General features: G+C 43.8%; 1 protein-coding gene across 3 annotated transcripts in view; it reads right to left on the minus strand.

The window, feature by feature from the left end:
- Positions 1 to 19,852, minus strand: part of LOC136839155 (peritrophin-1-like) — a 34,863-nt gene extending 15,011 nt beyond the window's left edge. For 2 of the 3 annotated variants that reach the window (XR_010853222.1, XM_067104835.1), the window contains exon 1: positions 19,690 to 19,852. Coding sequence is in view for 1 of the 3 variants with exons in the window: in XM_067104835.1 (XP_066960936.1) it covers positions 19,690 to 19,728 (39 nt within the window). In the remaining 2 variants the exon portion in view is untranslated. Of the gene's footprint in view, positions 1 to 19,350; positions 19,369 to 19,689 lie in introns of those variants that run through there. The other variant, XR_010853223.1, reaches the window with a different exon arrangement.
- Positions 19,853 to 22,626: the final 2,774 nt, after the last annotated feature.

The raw sequence follows: 22,626 nt of genomic DNA on the forward strand, positions 1-22,626 counted from the left end.
TTCATACTCCCTAAAGAAATCATGCACATCCCTACTTCCATACTCATTATACTTTTCACACCGGGTACCTCCCTCACATACATAGCCTTTCTCACTTCTTTCTCACTTTCACTCTCACTTTCGCTACTTTCGCTCTGTCCTTTCATACCCTCTTCCGAATACAAAGAGTCCACTTCTGCACTTACATTCATCTTACTCATTACACTCTTCTTCCCCCTCTTTTTATCCACTTTTATCCACTCACCTCCATCCACTTCACTATCACTACTGCCTTCACCCTCTCCCTTCTTTCCTGCCTTTCCCACTTCCTTACCCTTCTTACCAGTTTCCTTTCCCTTTCCCTTCTTCCCTTTTTCTTCCCCTGACTTATCCTTACTTTCCCTCTGTTCCTTCCCTTGCTTTTCATTCCCCTTTTCCTTACCCTGCCTCTCATTCCCTCGTTTCTTACTTCCTATTCCCATATCACTTTCATCACTCACGCTTCCATTCACTTCTTCCTCCTTTTCTTTCTCTCTTGCCCCTTCACACGTTCCAGAGAACCTGCCTCCAACAGCCCCTTCTCCAAAAACACCCTTGAACATACCTTTCATCATTTCTTCCACACTTCTCATCATTCCCTCCAACTTTTTATCCATCCTCTCTTCCATTCTCTCTTCTGACTCTTTCATCTCCCCTTTCATTTCTTCTTTTGCACTTCTTAGCATTCCCTCCACCTCCTCCAACTGACTCCTCAATCTCTCATTCTCACCCCTCAACCACGTATTCTCCTCTCTCAACCTTACCAGTTCCTCTTCCATCCTTCTCTTCAGTCACACTACCAGCCACCAACCTCAATTGCAGCTGCAATACCAGCTGCCCCACGTTGGGCGCCAAATATAATGTGGCGGAATTTCAAAACACAAAAAAAACAGTACACAACACTCACCCTGGTCCTCGGTTGCTGGAAGATGGAGTAAGGCGTCCACGGTCATAACACAGCACACAAAACCACACAAACCAAACCAAAACAGAAAAACACACGACTCATGAACATACAGCAACAAGAACAGCACACTAACAAGGAAAACAACAACTTTGCATCAGCACAAAAAACTGTCCAAACCCAACGACAGACCAGCACTAGCTCTGACTCAAGACTCAAAAAGACTGCCTTCAAAACCGAAAAATCCTCACACACATATTCCACAGACAGACAGCGCCGTAAACAAACTAACAACCTCATCCCTCTTCCAACAACCAGAAGCACTCACTTACGACAATCAACTCTCTCTCTCTCTCTCTCTCTCTCTCTCTCTCTCTCTCTCTCTCTCAAAACGTTGGGAAATGCTAAATAAAAACAAATTTATTCATCCCTCTATACCTTTACAGCCCTGAGTTCCTGAAGATTATGACTCCTCTCGTTCCCGATCCCTCCAGAGGCCCGAAGCCTGGGTTCCTCCAAGGTTGCTCCACCCAACGACGATGATGACGCAACACCTGGGCGGACAACGCCCACTCCTGTGAGCGAAGCGGCCGCAACACCCAAAGCACGCAAATCCGGATGATCAAAACCGCATAAGAATGGGAATCCGGAACTGAAGACCTGCTGGTTAATGAAGAAGGGGGAAAAGTCCTTATGACCCAGAATCAATCCCGAACCTACATGGATGCCTTAGACGGAGGGACAGAGAAATCTGCTGGAAATTTGAGAAAGAAGCCGAAGGAGGGAAGAGGGAAGAAGCCACACTCGAGAGTAACCACTGGGGCGCCTAACGCCGACGTTGGACAGGTGGAGAACATACAAATTGGACCGGAACTCAAAGGAGTTTTGAAGGGGAAGTTACAAGGTACCGAACCCAAGTAACAGAGGAGGGGAAATTACCAGCTATCCTAGAGAATGGAAAGGCTGAGGAAACTATCGGTGCTGATACACTGAACGCTGGCGCAGGTGAACCGCCGACTGCCGTAGCATCCATAAGAATCGCAGAGGATACATTACGGTTAGAAACCTGTACAGAATGACAATAAGGAGTTGCTGACGCCTCTGCAAACACCTGAGAAGCAACTAGATCGGATGCCTGCAAAACTACAGGAATCGCAAAAGGTGATAAAGAAGACGGATCTGTTAAAAGTACCCCTTCCCTTAACCCCGAAAAGAGAGAGGGAGCTGCTGAAGCTCTAATATCACAGGGCTGAACCAAGAAAAGCCTTTGTTCTGCTGAGTTAAGAGCCAAGAAAACAGGATGAGCAAACAAAGAACCTGAAGAGCGGACCAAAAAAGAAGATTGAGTAAGGGCAATGGAAGAAGGCTTAGAAGAAAATGGGGAAAATGACATTTTTATGATAAAATAACGTTTCACTTATACTTACCTGGTAGTTACATATAGCTGTCGTCTTTGACGTTACGGCAGTATTCAAATTTCGCGCTAGCGCTAGCGTTACGACAGGTGATCCCCCTACCCCCGCCCTCTATCGGGGTATCGGGAACCGTTCCAAGAACACGTCATAAGTTTTTGCCCAACTGCCCAGGTGAGGGGAGGAGGGTGGGTTATGATTATGTAACTACCGGGTAAGTATAAGTGAAACGTTATTTTATCATAAGAATGTCATTTTCACTTATACAACTTACCCGGTAGTTACATATAGCTGATTGGCACCTTGAGGAGGTGGGACACTGGCAACTAATAAAATCATTCTTGGAATTATCTACTTGCAACAAGTTAGACATAGGTTCCTTACCTTTAAAGGTAGCTGACTCAGTGGTTACTGCCTCTGTAGTCTGCTGGCCTTTATATTGTGCCGAGAGGATATAAGGGATCCGTGTGTCGGACACAATAAAAACAGTACCTGCCGTAGAGAACATGCCTGCGTACGGACAAGTCTGATGCCCTTGATCAGGCGCTTAGTCGACGAACAACAAAACGAGGATCACCTAACATTACCATAAAACCAAATACAAAGATTAAAACTGGAAGATACTACCACACACCATGTATCTCCAGACAACCTTAAAAACAACAACCCCAACACCAAGGTGAAAATGTTAGTTAAGGAGCGGACTCCTTTTTCACCCTCCCCAACACCGTGTCAGTCGCAATAAAGGGCCCCAGCGTACTGCACTTTTCGAAAACAGTTTGCACGTCCACTAAGTAATGCGATGCAAACACCGACTTGCATCTCCAAAAGGTGGACTTAACCAAGTCTTTCACAGATAAGTTGTGGCGGAATTCACACCCACAAACAACACAACACGCAACACTCACCCTGATCTTCGGTTGCTGGAGATGGATAAGGTCCACGGTCGCCAATCACAGCACACAACCACAAAACAAAAAGACTTAAACCGACCCTCCACCAACAACGAACGAACAAAAAAAAAAGAAGACACATGAACCATTAATGTTGGTACCAAAAAAAAAAAATAGGAGACGAACTCCCGTTCACTTTCAAGGTTGGACCTCAACTGCCCAAGACTTCCCCAAAACCGAAAAACTCCCGAGAGACAGACAGACAGACAGACAGACAGCGCCGTAAACGAACTCCAACAACCGAACCACAATTACACTCGCTCTCTCTCTCTCTCTCTCTCTCTCTCACAAAACGTTGGGAAATGCTAGATACAAACAAATTTATTCATCCTCTATAATTCTCCCCCTTTTAGCATTTCCCAACCAACACCTTTCACACCTCTTTCAAATCGCCTTACGCAACACCCACGGATGCTCACTAGCAGGTCCTCTAGATCGTGTTCGCGGGCACGCAATCATTCTCTCAGAATCATTCTCTCTTCTAGCAACATTCAAACTCACATCTTCTCCTCCATTCTCTCTCAGATTCACGCTATCTTCTTCACTATTACCACTCTCAATTTCATCCACAATCTCATCTATACCCTCTAACTCGTTCCCAAATACCTCCCCAATTCTTCAACTAACCCATCCCATTCGCTCATTGACCTTTCCAATTCTTGCAACGATTCATTCATGCTTTCAATCACTCGTCTATCACTGCTACGCTCTCTTACTCTTACACTTTCGCTCACCTCCAACCGTTCACTTACCCCTACACGTTCAGTCAACTCAGTTATATCAAACCGCATATGCTATACGTTCTATTCATACCATCCCATTCATCCGTATTACACGCTTTATCACTCATTTTCACTTTGGCACTCACACCCCTATCACACAACTTACGACCATTCAGTTTACTTACGTTCTTCCCTTTCTTACGTTTCCTACCATACTCTATCAAAACAAATTGCTGATCCTCATGCAACAACCCTCACGTACATGCATCACACGCACCGCTTGCATCCTGGAGGATCCACCCATTTGAACCCCCTTCACACTCAGTTTCCCGAATTCGCTGTCACAGTCACCCTCTTTCGTCTACATACACTTGATACATGCCCTTTCATTCCACATTCGACACACTTCACTCTCGGTTCTGAACACATTCTCGCATAATGCCCATTCTTACCACAGTTGCCACATATATTACATTCACTCGAGTACCCCTACAACCATTAGCAATATGACCCACCTGTCCGCACCTGTAGCATTTAACCCCTGTCTTTCAATGTACACTCCCTTACCAAATGTCCCGATTGCCCACACCCGAAACACGCTCCTAAAGCCCACCTACACTCATTCTTTGTATGTCCTTCCTTTCCACATCTAAAACACTTCGCTCGACTTCCCCTCACCGACCTTCCCTTTGTACACTACTATCCCTAACCCGTCCAACCCGTTGTTCCCTTACAAACCCATCACTCATCCTCACTGGCACCTCCACATTACTTGCTCTTACACTCCTATCTATTACACTATCGGCCATTCTCATTGGGCCCCTCAACACTGCATCCCTAAAGCTTCCAAACTCTGGTACTCTCTCATCTACCCCAGCCCTTACACTTTCACTTGCTCTCTTTTATAACCCTGTCAAGCTCATAATCTTCTACAATTTCCAAAATTTCTCCCCAAGTCAACCTTTCATTCGTCCACCTTTTCTTCTCCTTTCGCTTCAAGTTCACAAATTCTCTAACTCCATCTGGCACTGTCCCTAACAACTTCCGTACTAACTCCTTACATTCATCTATCCCATCATCCCCAAACTTCTTCCTTGCCAACGTCTCCAGCCTACAAGCATACAATGACAAGGTTTCCCAGCTTTCATTCTTGCCTCATCAAATTCATTCTTCCTCTTATACTTAACACTCGCTTTCATACGCCTCGCTTGCTCAACTAGTCTAGCTTTCACCTTGTCATACTCAACATCCCCACACACTCATAATAACCCTATACATATCAAGCAAAAACCCAGTCAAATATTCTCCTAATTCTCGTGCCCACACTCTCTTACTTTCCCCATACTTATCCTGACAAAACCTTTCATACTCCCTAAAGAAATCATGCACATCCCTACTTTCATACTCATTATACCTTTCACACCGGGTACCTCCCACATACATAGCCTTTCTCACTTCTTTCTCACTTTTCACTCTCACTTTCGCTACTTTCACTCTGTCCTTTCATACCCTCTTCCGAATACAAAGAGTCCACTTCCGCACTTACATTCATCTTACTCATTACACTCTTCTTCCCCTCTTTTTATCCACTTTTTATCCACTCACCTCCATCCACCTCACTATCACTACTGCCTTCACCCTCTCCCTTCTTTCCTGCCTTTCCCACTTCCTTACCCTTCTTACCAACTTCCTTTCCCTTTCCCTTCTTCCCTTTTTCCTCCCCTGACTTATCCTTACTTTCCCTCCGTTCCTTCCCTTGCTTTTCATTCCCCTTTTCCTTACCCTGCCTTTCATTCTTTCGTTTCTTACTTCCTATTTCCACGTCACTTTCATCACTCACGCTTCCATTCACTTCTTCCTCCTTTTCTTTCTCTCTTGCCCCTTCACACGTTCCAGAGGACCTGCCTCCAACAGCCCCTTCTCCAAAACCACCCTTGAACCTACCTTTCATCATTTCTTCCACACTTTTCATCATTCCCTCCAACTTTTTATCCACCCTCTCTTCCATTCTCTCTTCTGACTCTTTCATCTCCCCTTTCATTTCTTCTTTCGCACTTCTTAGCAGTCCCCCCATCTCCTCCAACTGACTCCTCAATCTCTCATTCTCACCCCTCAACCACGTATTCTCCTCTCTCAACCTCACCAGTTCCTCTTCCATCCTTCTCTTCAGTCACACTACCAGCCACCAATCTCAATTGCAGCTGCAATACCAGCTGCCCCACGTTGGGCGCCAAATATTATGTGGCGGAATTTACACCCACAAACAACACAACACGCAACACTCACCCTGATCTTCGGTTGCTGGAGATGGATAAGGTCCACGGTCGCCAATCACAGCACACAACCACAAAAAAACTTAAACCGACCCTCCACCAACAACGAACAAACAAAAAAAAAGAAGAGACACATGAACCATTAATGTTGGTACCAAAAAAAACAGACGAACTCCCCGTTCACTTTCAAGGTTGGACCTCAACTGCCCAAGACTTCCCCAAAACCGAAAAACTCCCGACAGACAGACAGACAGACAGACAGCGCCGTAAACGAACTCCATCAACCGAACCACTCACAACGACAATTACACTCACTCTCTCTCTCTCACAAAACGTTGGGAAATGCTAGATACAAACAAATTTATTCATCCCTCTATAAAGTTTCTGCTAAAGGCTACAGAAGTCGAAACTGCTCTTATCTCGTGTGCCTTAAGAATACTCATCTCCGAGTCAACACAATGCTCATGAGCTTCTTTTATCAGGCTTCTCAAAAAGAAGGAAAGGGCATTCTTAGAGAGAGGCTTCGAAGGATCTCTAACCGAGCACCAGAGGTGGTCACTGGGACCTCTGAGCTTCTTCGTTCTCTGAACATAGAACTTGAGAGCTCTCACAGGGCAGAGGTACCTCTCGGGTTCTTCGGGACTGACCAATTGGGAAAGGTCCTTAATTTCAAACTCTCTTGGCCAAGGTCTTGACGGGTCTTCGTTCTTGGCTAAGAAACCAAGAGTAGACATATATACTGCCTTCCCCTTAGCAAAGCCTACTCTTTTATCTATCGCATGTAGCTCACTTACTCTCCTGGCCGTAGCCAGAGCTACCAAAAAAAGAGTCTTCTTCGTGAGATCCTTCAAGGAGATGTTCGCCATCGGTTCAACGGATTGAGACCGTAACCATCTCAGCACTACGTCAAGATTCCACGCCACTGGTCTCTTCTGGTCCCTCTTTGACGTATTAAATGATCTAGTCAGATCTGAAAGGTCTTGACTCAAAGACACTTCAAGACCCCTATGTCGAAAGACTGAAGCCAACATGGCTCTATACCCTTTAATAGTAGGCACAGCAAGCTTTTTCTCTCTGTGGAGGAACAAGAGAAAATCGGCCATCTGGGCTATAGACGTCGAAGAAGAAGACACGCCTTCTCTTCGACACCAGGACCTAAACTGTGTCCACTTCGCCTGGTAAACATTGTCAGAGGATTCTCTTCTTGGCTTCGCGATAGCTTCCGAAGCCTCTCTTGAAAAGCCTCTCTTTCTGACGAGTCTCCTGACAGTCTGCAGGCGACAAGATGAAGAGCGGACAAGTTTTGGTGGTACCTCTGAAAGTGCGGCTGTCTGAGTAAATCTGGTCTCTCTGGCAGAAGTCTCGGAAAGTCTGACAGGAGGTTTAGAAGGTCCGGGAACCACTCCCTGGACGGCCAGAATGGAGCCACCAGAGTCATCCTTACGTTCCGATGGCTTGAGAACTTCGAGATGACTTGCCGCAGGATCTTGAATGGGGGAAAAGCATAAAGATCCAGGTCCGACCAGTTCATGAACATTGCGTCCACGAAAACCGCTTTGCTGTCCGGAACCGGAGAGCAGTAAAGGGGCAGCCGAGTCGTTTTGTCGGTTGCGAAGAGATCTATGAGCGGACGTCCCCATACCTTCCATAGCTCCTCGCAAACTAGGGGATGTAAAGTCCACTCGTTGGACAGGACCTGGTTCTTTCTGCTGAGAAGGTCCGCCGCTACATTTCTCTCCCCTTGAATGAATCTCGTTACTAGTCTGGTCCCGATCTCCTCCGCCCAAACTAGTAGCTCCCTCGAGGTCTCGTAGAGGGACCACGAGTGAGTGCCCCCGTTTCCGAATGTATGCCAGAGCGGTCGTGTTGTCCGCCTGGACCAAGACACATTTGCCTTCCACTTCTTGTTGAAAAGCCAACAGAGCTAAGTGATCCGCTTTTAGTTCCTTTCGATTTATATGCCAGTTTCTCTCTTCTCTTTGCCACTGGCCTGAAACTTCTTTTGTCCCCATAGTCGCTCCCCAGCCCTTGTCCGAGGCGTTGGAAAACAAAGTTAGGTCTGGGTTCGGAAGCTGAAGAGGAAGCCCTTGTGTCAGCCTTCCTTCTGACCTCCACCAACGGAGGCACTCCTTTATCTCTTCCAAAATGGCGAAGGTGAAGGAGTCCGCGAACTGTTTCCTGGGCCACTTCTCTTGCAGGTAAAACTGCAGTGGCCTCAGGTTCAAGCACCCCAGTCTTACAAACTTCTCCACTGAAGCTAAGGTTCCCACGAGGCTCATCCACTCGTTCGCGGAACAAATCTTCCTCTGCAGAAAGTCGTCGATCTTCTGCAGGTATGAGGCTATCCGTTGACTGGACAGAAAAGCCTGAAAAGTCTGAGAGTCCAGACTCACTCCCAAATAGACAATCTGCTGACTGGGAGTAAGGCAAGACTTCTTCTCGTTGACAATGAGGCCTAGAGACTTTGCCAATTGAAGAGTCTTTGATAGGTCCTCCATACAGCTCTCCCTTGACGCCGGTTTGAGCAGCCAATCGTCGAGGTACATAGATACTTGAATTCCTTCCAGGTGAAGGTGTCTGGCTACTGATAACAGGACCCTTGTGAAAACTTGCGGGGCTGTCGACAGACCGAAGCAGAGGGCACGGAACTGATACACCTGTCCCTCGAAGACGAACCTCAGGAACTTCCTTGAATCTGGGTGTATTGGGACGTGAAAGTAAGCGTCTTGGAGGTCTATAGAAACCATCCAATCCCCCTGATGTAAAGACGCCAAGACCGACTGCGTTGTCTCCATGGAGAATTTTGTCTTCTGAACGAAGACATTCAACGCACTCACATCCAGTACGGGTCTCCATCCCCCTGATGCTTTCGTAACCAGGAACAGACGATTGTAGAAACCTGGAGATAGAGGGGCATGAAGCAGTTCTATCGCTTCCTTCTCCAGCATGGCTCGGACTTCTGAGCGAAGGGCGTCTAGTTTTCATGGAGTTGTGCGAGTACGCCTGTAAAGAAACTGGAGCCTCCACTAAAGGAGGTTTGGAAAGGAAGGGGATGGCATATCCTTCCTTTAAAACTTGGATCGTCCAAGGGTCTGCTGAGATCCGTTGCCACTCTTGCCAGAACCTTTGCAGTCTGGCTCCTACTGCTGAATGGAGGACAAAAGGTTCATTTCTTCTCGGGGACCGTCGAGGTTCTAGGCGTGGCTTTGCCTTTTCCTCTGGCCCTGCCAAAAACATGTCTAGAGGATCTCCCTTTATACTGACCAAACGAGATAGCAGGAGACGAAACACCGCGCACAGAAGCGGTAGAAAGCACAGGTCTTTTCGCCTTCTTGGCAGACTGCGACAAAAGATCCTGGGTTGACTTCTGAGCTAACGCCTGGGAAATTGCAGCCACCAACTCCTGCGGAAACAGATGTGCCTTGTCCAAAGGAGAAAACAGGAGAGCCGACTTCTGGTTTGAAGAAATACCTTTTGCTAAAAAGGAGCACCAAAGTTGCCTCTTTTTGAGAACTCCTGCCTTAAATAAAGAGGCAAGTTCTACTGCACCGTCGCAGATGCCCCTATCAATGCAGTCCACTACTCCTACCACATCATCCAAGAGCTCAGAAGGAAGATCAAAATCCTTAATCTTCCTGGCTAAGGCCGCAATCACCCAGTCCAGGAAGCTCACTATTTCAAGAGTCCGAAACACGCTCTTGAAAACTTGATCCAGTTCGGAGGACGTAAAGAAAACCTTCGCAGAATTAAGTGGGTCCTCCTACTGGTATCCACGAGACTGGAGAAGTCCCCCTGTGCGGAGGCAGCCACACCCAGGGAAAACATTTCCCCAGTCTCGTACCAACTCCGGTTACAGAAGGAACGACGAGGAGGAGGAAGACAGAAAACATTCTTCCCAAGTTCCCTCTTCTCGGCCAGCCAAGCATCCATCTTCTTAAGGCCTTTCTTCGCCGAGACGGATAGGACAAGTTTCGTAAAGTCCGAAGAAAAAACAGAAACCTTGTCCCTCTTGTACTGGGACCCAGGAGACGGAGGAGCTGCAGGCGAGAACGAATCAGGGAAGTTCTCAATGAAGAACTTCAAGAGCTTCTTGTAAGAAGAGAGTTGCGGAGACTTCTCCTCCTTACACTGCTCCTCTAAGCCCGAGAGGAGTTCGTCAGATACTGGGGACAAGTCCAGCTGGACTACGTCTTCATCCAAGTCCCCCTGAACTGAAACCTGAGTTACACGAGCGGGGGTTGGGAGGCTCGTGACATACTCTTGCTGTGTCACCGAAAAAGTTTGAGCCTGTTGAGGAGCCATCGGAGGCGCCAAAGGAGGCGCAGTTGGTACAGCAACCAAAGGTGGCGCCAAAGGAGGAGCAGTCGGTACCACAACGACAGGTGGCGCCAATGGAAGGCGCAGCGGCGCGCGCTACCGGGCGGCTGAAAGAGTAGTCGAGGCGGGCGCCGCTGGCATCACAGGAGGCGCCAAAGGAGGCGCAGTCGGCACAGCAACCAAAGGCGGCGCTACCGGGGCGACTGAAAGAGGAGTCGAGGTGGGAGCCGCTGGCATCGTAGGAGGAGCGAAAGAAGAGACTTGACTTTTGGACTAAAGTTGTAAAATCGAGTCCAGACGGGCGTTGATTCCGTCAATCACTTGCTGTTGTGGTCCATCGAATGCTGGAGCAGGCGCCACAGGAACAGGAGTCACAGGAGTCGCTGGCGCCAACGAAGCAGACCTCTCAGCTGCAACTGTCTTATAAGGAGGCTCAGCCGAAAACGAATGAGACGAGTCCGACGAAGAAAGCCTCTCCGGTTCTGCCCAAAAGCTACAGAAAGGGGTAGGATCCTCCAGAAGCGCTTTCTTCTTAGGAATCTTCGATGGTGAAAGCAGACGAGACCCCTTCAAAGGTCTAGAAGCGTCGCGAAAACGCCATCCTCTAGGAAGAGAGGAACTCCAACTGGAGCCACTCGACACTATCCACTCCTCACCTTTTCGGTGGTGAGGGCCAGCAGCCTGGGAAGCGGCAACAGGACTGCTTGAGGGGGCAACTGCTCGGGAGCAGGTCCCACTCACCTCCTTTCGGCTTTCGGCATGCCTTCTCCCTGGAACCTGGGAGCCTGACAGGGGCCTAGACCTGGGAGCGTGAATGGGCCGAGAAACTACCTCCTCCACAACACTTACACAAGGCACAACACTTGCATTATCACTGCGGTCTACTAACCGCTGCAAATTGTCTCCCATTTTCTGCATGGTAGATATAAAAGCATTAAGGACTGACACGGTATCAGGATTGGGAGAAACGGTGTCCGGGGCAGGTAAAACTACAGGAACTACAGGGGGAGCAGGGTTAATAGGGCTTACGAAAACCTCTTGACTACCTCCTGACCTCGAAGACCTAGAGGAGGCCTTCCTTATCCTATCTTTCTCTAGCTTCTTCATGTACTTCCCCAAAGCACTCCAGTCAGACAAAGTTAGTAGTTCACACTCGTTACAAGTCAAGTCAGCAGAACATTTTTGCCCCCTGCATGAAAAACAAGAAGTGTGTGGGTCTAAACTAAGCTTAACAAGCCTGGTTTTGCAGCCTTTGCTGCAAAACCGGATACCACTAGAACCTGAATCAGACATAATAGTCTAACTAAGAATAACGCTAAAGCAATAACTAGCGCCAGCAAAAAACAACAAACCGAGTACTTCACCAAAAAGGGAACTACAAGTTCGAATTGTTGAGAAATACCACCAGCAGCAGAACCGTATTACCGGTTCGGCACGGCAAAAACTAATGACGTGTTCTTGGAACGGTTCCCGATACCCCGATAGAGGGCGGGGGGTAGGGGGATCACCTGTCGTAACACTAGCGCTAGCGCGAAATTTGAATACTGCCATGACGTCAAAGACGACAGCTATATGTAACTACCGGGTAAGTTGTATAAGTGAAAAAGGAAAATTCTGTAGCGGCCGAAGAGGCCATAGATTTCAAAGAAAGAAAAAGACCGATTCTGTTCCCCTCCCCTGATAATCTTGATACACATCATTAGCAAATTCAGAAAATTCTTCCAGACATGATCATGGGTATTGGAAAAACCAAACTGAAACATTGCCTAACTATAATCTACTGTATAACCTTTAGAGGGACCCAACAAATGTGCATTATACTCAGCAACATTGAAAACTCGATCGCCAGAACTACCACCATCGCAAGACGAAAGAAATTTTAACCCCTGAAGGAAAAGGAACCTTCGAAGGGGAGTATACAAGGAAAAACAAAAATTCAGAACCAGCTACATCAGACACCAAATCTGAACGACCCTCCACGGATCTGGAAACCTTTTGTTGCAAAAAGCACGAAGCAGGAAATAAAACTGAAGATTGATCTAAATGAGAGGCCTAAACATTAGCGACCCCAACTCAACCAGAACCCAAAGAAGACTGCACATTCAACTAATCTTCTTGAATACTCCAAAAGTAGTATTTCTACTTGTATGAGTGATTCCTAATTCTAAATTCACCTCAGAGTTTACACTTTTAGAGGGAAGGGGGAAATCTGCTGCCAACACTGCCTGCTCCACGCCAGGGAGGCCGGCAGATCCTACCTTTGAGGTTTGCGGTTCTCCATGACCCCCGCCACCCGTTAGGGCTGGTTCTGGAACAAGCAGGGGGGTTGAAAAGGAACGATTAGTATCTACAACACTAGTACTACTATCCCTATCTTTAGTTTCTGTTAATTTAGTCATAAAACTAGAAAAATAGACTAGACATACTAACTGATAACTTGTCCTCTAACTTTCTTAACACTTCCATCTGATCTACCGACCAAGACTCACCACCTGACTGATACTACACTGCATCTTCCTACATAAAATACAATGTTGATCGTGTTTGAGGGTACTCATCCTACGCTTGCAGGACGTGCAGGACCGATGAGCGTCAGCATCTCCAGCAGTAGAAGGCTCTGTCTTCGAAGATGCAAACGAAGTGGAAGCATCGGCGTTATCAGATGGCAACTTCTTGTTTGACTTATCCAATCGAGTCTGAAGCACCGATCCCAAAGTCAAAACCAGGAGAGAAGTTCCAAATCCAGTGAATAAAGTATCAATCCAGGAGAAAAGGCTTTGAAAACAGTCCAAAGCAATTGGGGTTCTTGGCCTCACTCAGCCGGGACTTGCAGCAGCGTTGCCAATGGTACTTCAGGTAACTCATTTGACAAGATTTTCCTGTAAGCGTTGGTAATGCTGATAGTTAATTACCCACTTAGTGGGTAAAAGCTATGGGGATGTAGTTCGGCTGGTAGGTGACCAGGGGTAATTCAGGGGTTCAGGGAGTGTATTGTAATACTTTGGTTATACTCCATTCAGGCAGTTTTTGAACTCTCGGGGAACATCTTTTCTCAAAATGTTTTATCATATCTGAAATTTCCCAAGATGTTGGCAACTCTATGCCCCTTGCCTTAAACACTTAGGACATGGCGGCTCTGTATCCTTTCACAGCCGATATGAAGAGGTTTTTCTCATGTCTCAGAAAAAGAAGGAAATCAGCTACATTTTTATATACTGTACACTGTAGCCATTTTGAGGGGATGTAAATTCTTTATACTTCACTAATCCAGGAATTGTCCACTTCTCTTGGTAGAGTCTGAGGGAGGATTGTTTAATTGAGCTGGCAATGACTTTTGCAACTTTTCTAGAAAAACCTTTCTCTGAGGAGTTGTTTGATAGTTTCCAGGTGTGAAGCTGGAGGGCATCTGCTGATTGATGTATTCGGCAGCTGTGCTTGTTTTAGCGGATCTGGTGTTATGGGCAGACGTTTTGGAGTGTCTACCACATGATGTAGAAGGGCCACATACCAATCTGCCTTTGGCCAATTTGAGGGTATTAACGTCACCCTTAGACCTTGGGAAATGAAGCTTCTGTTGATCGCCCTTTTGATTTGGCCAACACATACACGTCTAAATATGTCCCACTGATGGTGGAATGTGTCTTGCATTATGGCTTTCTTGTCTGGAACCGGAGAGCAGTACAGGGGTAGCTAGTGATTCCTTGATGTTGCAAACAGATCAATATGCTTTAACAACGCCCCTTAACAGTTGTCGAGCCAAGAGGTAGCTCTTATGGTCCTTCCCAAGGTTAGTTCAAAATTTACCATTTCAGCACTGGTGAAATGTGATCCTATCTGTCTTAAAAAGTCCAGAGAGGTGTTATTAGAGAACCTTGAAAGAGTTCCATTAATGATCTTGGGAAGTGAGGTAGGTATCTCTGGGATATAAAATTTTGCCTGTCTTAGCAAAGGAGGTGGTAACAGTTTTTGAGACCTTGAGAAAGCTAACAAACCCTCTTCTCCTGCTATTAAAACATCTACTTCTTTTATTGCCAACTTTACCATTTTAGTTTAAGGGATTCAGATGGAATGCTTGATTTCCGGAGTGGGATCAGCCACTTGCTCATTAAAGAAGGGCCAGCGAAATCCTCGGTTTCCTCTCTCTCAGGTTCTGGGTATTTTAAAATTTTTATCATATGGATGAGATTGGTGAATTAAACACCTTCATCCGGAAAATCTTGTGTCAACTGACCAAAACTAGATTCCAAGCCCGGAGATGTCAAGGTCTAGACGTTTTGGTTCATTTCCAATCGTGTTTACGGACTGGTGATTCCGAGCATTGGGTTTTGCGTTTCTGGTGGGGAGATGAAGATGACTCAGGAGGAACACAATATTTTCTTCTCTTACTGATAAGAGGTTTCATCGAATGGTACAAGGGAGAGTGATACTCGGATACCTCATGGTTTTTACTGGAGGGATACCATAACCATTACTGAACCTGTTCCCATGAAACGTGTCTGCTAATCTAGAGAGGCTTAACTCTAAGTTCATCTTCTGTATTCCAACTAACGAAATGGTCGTGAATAGGAACGTCCAAATGATAGAGGAAGGGGGGCCAACCCGGTGTCTGGATCTCTGCGATACTGAATGGCTCCCATCTTCATGTTGGCCTTTCTTGTGGAGTTCACTGTGCCACATTACTCTTCTGGAGCGGGAACGGGAGGAGACTGGAGATCATGAGGGACGGGGAGTGTCCGCTTGGCGCCTGGATTTGTGAGGCACTGGCAGACTACTCTTTCCATGTTGCTTCTTACTAAGGGAGATACCGTGCTGAATCACGCTTCTAGCATGTGACTAGGGGGTATTTCTAGAAGTGACAGAATGATGTCAACTATGGGAGGACTGACGTTTCTTGCTGTTTTTTCTGGTCTCAAGGAAGCAATGTGCTGAGTCACGCTTCTGGAACGTGATCGGGAGATGATCTTGGACGAAGATGACGACTGGTGATCCTTCCACACAGGTGAAGAATTAGTACTAAGACATTTTGAAACTCTTGGTGAAAAACTGGAGGAGGAGTGAGAGTCGGAAGAGGCAGATCTGCTTCTCTTCTGACGAATACCGCTGGGACCCGGTACCGGGCCGACTGACATGGCAGAGGTTGCCCTCCCCTTGCTCTTCTGGTATCCTCTGGGACCCGGTAGGGAGCTAGATGGGAAACTGCTGCGTTCCTTACTCCTGCTCTTGCTATTCCCCATTTTCCTTCTGCTCAGTGGAAGAAAGCGACGGGAGATTCCTTCCCGGAGTAATGGGTAACGGAGAGGAAGCAAAGATGTCAGAAGATGGGACGCATGTAATGGAGGGGAGAGGGTTATCTATAGAAGGTGGCATAGGTTTCTTCTTCTCCCTTTTCTTGAACTTTTCCCATTGTGAAGTAGTCCAAGATTCACACACTCAAAAGTCAATCATTGAGAACAATCTTGTCCTCTGCACTTGGAACACACAGAATGAGAATTAACATCGAGAGGCAACAAAAACTTTCCACATGCCTTCCCTTTTCATGTAATACCTGTACATTTACAATACACTGGTTTAACTGCGACTTTCATGACTGGGAGAAAACACACTAACACCACTCGTAAAAACACTATGTGAAATCCCAGCAGCACTATTACACATTTGGGTAGAAAAACATGACACTGTTGACTAATACTTAGGAAAAAGGGAAAGGCAATTCAAAGTTTACAAAGAGAGCCGTAAATACGCAGTGTATAAAAAAAACACATCCATAAGCTGCGACGGCTAAGAAAGTTTACGAGGTACTGGGTACACCTTAATTAGCTAGTGCTACTCTTCAAAGAGAGTATCATAACCGTCTACACATGCACGCCTAAGGATACTCCTAATCACAGGATGTTGTGGGTTTGTATCAGTGCTGGAACAAACATACATGTGACTCAGAATGGCCAGAAGTGAAAGCTGCAACATTTTGCTTGATACAGATTTGTTTAAAGAGGCCTTTTGTTCCCATTTATACATTCTCAAGGGGATACTCAAAGGATTTGTTCTTGAATGAAGTGTGAAAATTGGATCAAAGGAAAGTTAAAAAAGTTGGACTTCTAGTTGGTAAGACCAAAAAGAACAGATGAATGGAAGAGAGCACAAAACAATGCAGCTGGAGCCTTAGAATGGATAATGTACAGAACCACTGTGATATCTGAATTTACAGAGAAGGAAGTACTCCTCTCAAAACATAACAAAGATAGGAATAAAGATAATGGCCTCTTTTATGTGAAAGGTATGAATGTTCAAAAGATATTCTAACATATGAAAACATCAACAGGGATCTTTAGAGTTACCACACCCATGGTATAACCTGGAAACCCACAACCAACCTAACTTAAGACACTAAATTTAAATGAATAGCCTACTGGGGTTGTGATCTAAGTTAACGACACTTAACCAAGGGTGCTGGGTCCTTACCTGGCTGGAGGCTTCCCCTTCCACCTAACCTAACCTAGGGCACCGTAAATTAAAACTGGTAAAACTACGGGGGTAACTCTGCACTGCCTATTACCTTGGAAATTGATTTCGGTTATTTTTCGTTAGACTCCAGCCACCTTCTACATTAAAATTTATATTTTTCTTGAATAAAAGACATAAAAACTACAAACTTCTTCTCTATGCATTATATTCGCAAATGATTAATAACAAAAAAAAAAAAATACTAAACTTACATAAGTTGCGAGTTTTTTCTAAGTCCATTGTTTATGTTTTCACTGTTAGATGGGTAGCTCTTGTTACGTTCGTATGTTTGTTTTCACTCCTGATAAATGCGCATTGTGACAATTTTCGCCTACATGCGCAATGACTCCACCCACTAAACAAGATTCTTCAATTAGAATACAGTACCTGTAGTAAAAGCATTACTATTGGCACCTGCTATTTGCTGGACTTCAGTTGGTGTGTTTTACGACGACAACCCGTTTGCACATGCGTTCCCCTCAGTTGTTCCTTATCTGTGCTGACCTACTGGAGTTGAATTTTGAATCGTCCAATCAGAATTCAGATATTTTTTATACAGTACTTTTCTTTCGTGTTTCCAAGGATGTCGTTGGAAAAAAGCCGGTTCAGACTGAAAACCAAGTTAGTGTAGTCATGGCTTCCAATTGTGACTGTTGTGCTGTAACTGAATATGAGACTATTAGCCGGTTTTTTAAGAAAAATGACGAATCTGTACAATTTTTCCGAGATCACAGCGCTCTTCCAAAGAAGGTGAAGTGTCCCAAGTGTGGCAAGGATTGTGTTCTACGTTCACCCTGGTAGTGTTGCTGAAACATCAGACTCCGAGTAGTAAGGTAAGGAAACAAAATCTAGTCTAGAAGTGTCATTTTTTAATGCATTGACTAATTGCTAATGTCCTGTGACCCCTGTGGCGGGCGCGCGCAGCGCAATATTACCGCTTGCCATATATACGTGCCTGCGACAATCTTTAAAAAATGCAAATAAGGCGCGAAGCGCCGTTTTGCTGCGCCGTACTGGAGACTACCCATTCCTTTTGCATACATATAGAGTAAGGGGGCAAACTATACATTTGCGCGAGATATCATCATAAGAGCACAACTAAACAACAAAAAAACTATCAGAAAATTTGGTTTTCCATGCAAAAACGGCTGGCTGGAGTCTTCCGAAAAATTACCTTGATTTCTCCTATACTTTTATTGTTGCTAATGAAGGTGGTGGTGTTGCTTATTGTCAGTCAATTATTATTAACCTCTCATCTAACCAACATGGTTGGGGGACCCACTGGGAACGAGGGGTTTTGGGTGGGAGAAATCGTTGGGAGAAAAAGCGGACTGCCACGTTGTTGCTATGGAATGGTTCCGCGCATGCGCAAGTCATTAGGGAGCCATATGTTCAAGAAGCGATTCGCTAAGGAAACCCATTATAAAAGGTACTATACTAACGTTACGTAACCTAACCTAACCTAACTTAGCAGGCCGTGTTACTTAACGGGTGGCAGTAAAGGAAACCACTTTTTACCAAAAGCATTCCAGGATGGCCAGCAAGCAAAAACACATCAGTTCTCATGTTAATTACAGTTAACCAACAAAAAATTAAGGTGAATTGTCAATAAGCAACCAAAATTGGGTGCTGTTGGAAAAGTCAATTTCCAAGGTAATGCCTGATGCGGAGCAACCCCACAGTTCTTTAAAATTAATTGGGTTGCAACATAACCTAACCACACCTTACCTAATCTGACCTAGGAAGCCAGGACCTTACCAGGATGGGAAGGGGGGGGCAAAGCATAACCTGAGTCACATGTCCATAGGCTACTTGCAGCATATAAATGGTCCTGTATACTTAAAGCTATGCCTGGCCGGTAAAATTTTACAAGTTGCCAATAAGACTCCAGCCAGCCATTTTTGCACGAAAAACCATTTTGAGTTTTTCATGCAAAAATGACTATGAAATAATAGGGCACTAAAAGAACCTTAAAATACCAATATAACTTCACCAACGGGTGTTGACTGGTTACAATTTTGCCGTATTAGCTATGGAGGGGAGGGGTATTCTTACCTTATGAGTCGTAAAATTTCTAATTTTTTTGTCATTTGCGAATAGTGTTTATGAGGTTCAAAATAATGAGAATGAAGAGCTCTTTTCAAAAATGTAAGTTACAATTTCATAGTGTGTATTGGCAACTTCTAAAATAATACCGCCTGGCCTACTGATTTGCTACCGAAACGAACGTAATAAATGATCAAAACACACTTAAAATTAGCCGGAATAATCTAAGGTACGTGAGTTACACTCTACACCAAAGGAACCATAACGAACAATTGAAGTCGGGTTTTTCAAGCAATGCCAGAATTCCATAATCCCACTGGGTCCTGATCGTTTCGGCAGTAACATCCTAACTGACAAACGGCCGAATTGGGTGTATATAATACTTTGACCACCGAGGGGTTAGTCCAATAATAAACATGGCGTCCCAAGGAGCTTCGGCCATGTCTGATGGTCTAGACTTCTAATGGCCGAAGTTGACGTCTAACAGGTTCACGACCGAAAATAATAGGCCTAGGATAATCGTCCCGAACTCAACCCACTTACCTTGTGAAATTTAGACCAAACTACCAAATATGTTAGCATTACTTCAACTTCATAGCTCTATGAACCCCGTCCTCCAAAAAAATAAATAACAATGGTCCGACCGGAAGTCGGGAGCACGCAATTACCGCTCGATACTCGAACTCCAAAGTTACCAAACTGGAGTCAACCGTCAACTTTACAACATTGTTACCAGATCTCCTTTGCCATTTGGCGCTAAACTCTATATGGAATATGAAATTATCACTAAATCTATCAAAATCACAGTATGCTAGTGGGATGATAAAATTGTGCTAATTTTATACTAACTTAATATTATTTTACTCTCACAGTAAATACAAATATATAACATAAAAATACAATCGGCCATTAATAAACATTTGACATTTCTATTAGAGACGTGTCTGGAAGGTATTGGATTTGGATATCAAAAAAAATGTTATCGTTTTTTACAAAACAGGAAATTAAATCAACAGGAAATCACAGACACAGCTGTTACAAAATAAATTTGATTTTCGTAAAAGCATTAATAAACAAATAAAAAACTCACCCTTCTTCAAACCGATGATTTAATAGGGTAGGCTACAGGTACATAATACCAACTGAAAGTTTTCCTTGTTATAAATGAACTTAGTATCCCTGTTTATGGTAAATATCTTTGTTGACGGACCTCCGCGTCGCAGAGCTGTCTTGCACTTACGCCATAAAACACAGACACTGGTGACGCTTAGGCATTGTGGGGGACACATCAAACCTGTCTTCAGATTTTCTTGTGCGACATTAAACTGATAAACCTAATTTGTTAAATACATGCTTTTTTATCAAAATAAGTCAGTTATATATTTTTAAATTATTCTAGATTGATGCCAAACTTCACAAAATTATGCTAGAATTATGCTAAATGGGTCGTTATACCAAATATTATGTTAAGCAATGAAACCGACCTCAAATTATGCTAAAAGCATCAAATGATGCTAGATCTAGTATTATTGATTCAACGTTCGTCGGTCTCGGTAAGGGTAAATTTGCATTAAGCATAATGAGAAGAATTAATAAAATACTCCAATATCCAGGAATGTTATTAAAAAACCTCATTATTATCATAGGTAACATCATTATCATCATTATTAAACGCAGAAGTAGCTGCACTGGCAGTAACATATATCAGAATCCTTATTTTAATTATAGAGACGGACAACTAGAAAACAATTTGTTAATTTACCAACTGTAAAAAAAAAAATAGGAAGTAGGAGGCAGTAAGCAGGGAATTTTAACCTGCATGTTTAATATACTTTTAATATATATTATAATCCTTGTTATTATTAAAGGTACAAAGTGCATATATATATATATATATATATATATATATATATATATATATATATATATATATATATATATATATATATATATATATATGTGTGTGTGTGTGTGTGTGTGTGTGTGTGACTTGTTCTATTAGTAACGAGAGAGGGATGCATTTTTCTTTAAAGATTCTTCTGTAGAAAGGCTTTTAGAAATAAATCGTCTTTTATTCACAAATCATTTGTCTATTTGATGAAGAGAACTCCTGATCCAACTACGGAAAGCTTTGTTGCTGTGTTAGAGTTGAGCCACTTTATAAATTTAGGAAAATGTTTACAACGTGTTAGTAAAATTTGTTCTTTGAAATTTCATTTTTCCTTAGTTCTCCATTTCTTTCAAACGATGTTCGTGACAAATGAAAGAAAGAGCACAGCGAAAGGTAACTTAATAGTTGAAGTCATATTTGCAGACTGCGTTTTCAAAAGGCTATTGACTTCAGGCGAGTATTAGGGCAATCTTCAGTGATGCCGTCAGGCATGATGTCACTGATCACACTCTGATTATAAGATTACTCTTTGACTGTAAACTTCTGAGTCAGCGTGTGTTGCAAGTTGGGCAGTTAACATATTAATCCCTCTGATTTTTTGTCTTTGTTGGAGAGGTATGTATCTTGTGGAGGCCGATGGGGCAGGCAGCTTCATTCCAGAATCTTGAAAATTCTTGATAGATACACCTTCTGAATAAGAGAGGAGTATAAGATTCAGAGCGAACGAAGTTCAGATGGTCAGCATAACCTAATAGAATGCTTGTTTTCGAGTGAACAATGCGCTTAATGCCACTTCACAGAACCAGATAGTTTTACTCGAGATTTTTTTTTACCTACCATGAACCTAAAGCATGCAAACATGAAGATCTTAGAAGGAACATCAGGTGAGTAATTACATGAGAGTAAAAAGTAGAGAACATTCAGCATCAACAAGATATCGAAATAATTTTAAGCGCAGAAAAACAGTTAAAAGGATTACATGCTGTCAAAAACTTTAATCTTGAATATTGGGATTCAGAGACATACACCATTAGCTTTTGTATAAATATAAGTCATTTAAAGAAAAGTCAGAAAAAAGACATACATCTGTAAATTATTTGCATAATAATTTGAGGATGACGGTGAAGAACTTCTGGGCAATATTTAATTTGCTTCAGCGCTGAAAGGAAGACCATTAACACTACCAGTTATGTATATTTTTATGTGAAACCGCGTCATCTCTAATTTTTGTGCCAACATTTGGTTCTGAAAAATGTATTTTTTATGGAAGTGTAATATTTTCATAGAAGTTAGTAATATTTCATTCCATATTAATTCATTATTACAAACAAAGAACTTTATAATGGTTACACGAAATATTTAGACACTGAAAATTAGAATAAAGATAAACCAAAGGATCAAATATGAATGGGTATTTGTCATGCTTTGAAATCCGTAAGCATAAACTTAGCGGTAAGGATTTTGTACTAGCCAACAGACTCAATTCTTTTAGTGAAATCATTATGATATTAAATCCTATAAGTTAATGTACAATTTTATCATAATAATAACGAATAAGCAGTCTTAAATACTCTGGGATTACAGATTCA

This window comes from Macrobrachium rosenbergii, chromosome 6, assembly GCF_040412425.1.
Source record: "Macrobrachium rosenbergii isolate ZJJX-2024 chromosome 6, ASM4041242v1, whole genome shotgun sequence".
NCBI classification, from domain to species: domain Eukaryota; kingdom Metazoa; phylum Arthropoda; class Malacostraca; order Decapoda; family Palaemonidae; genus Macrobrachium; species Macrobrachium rosenbergii.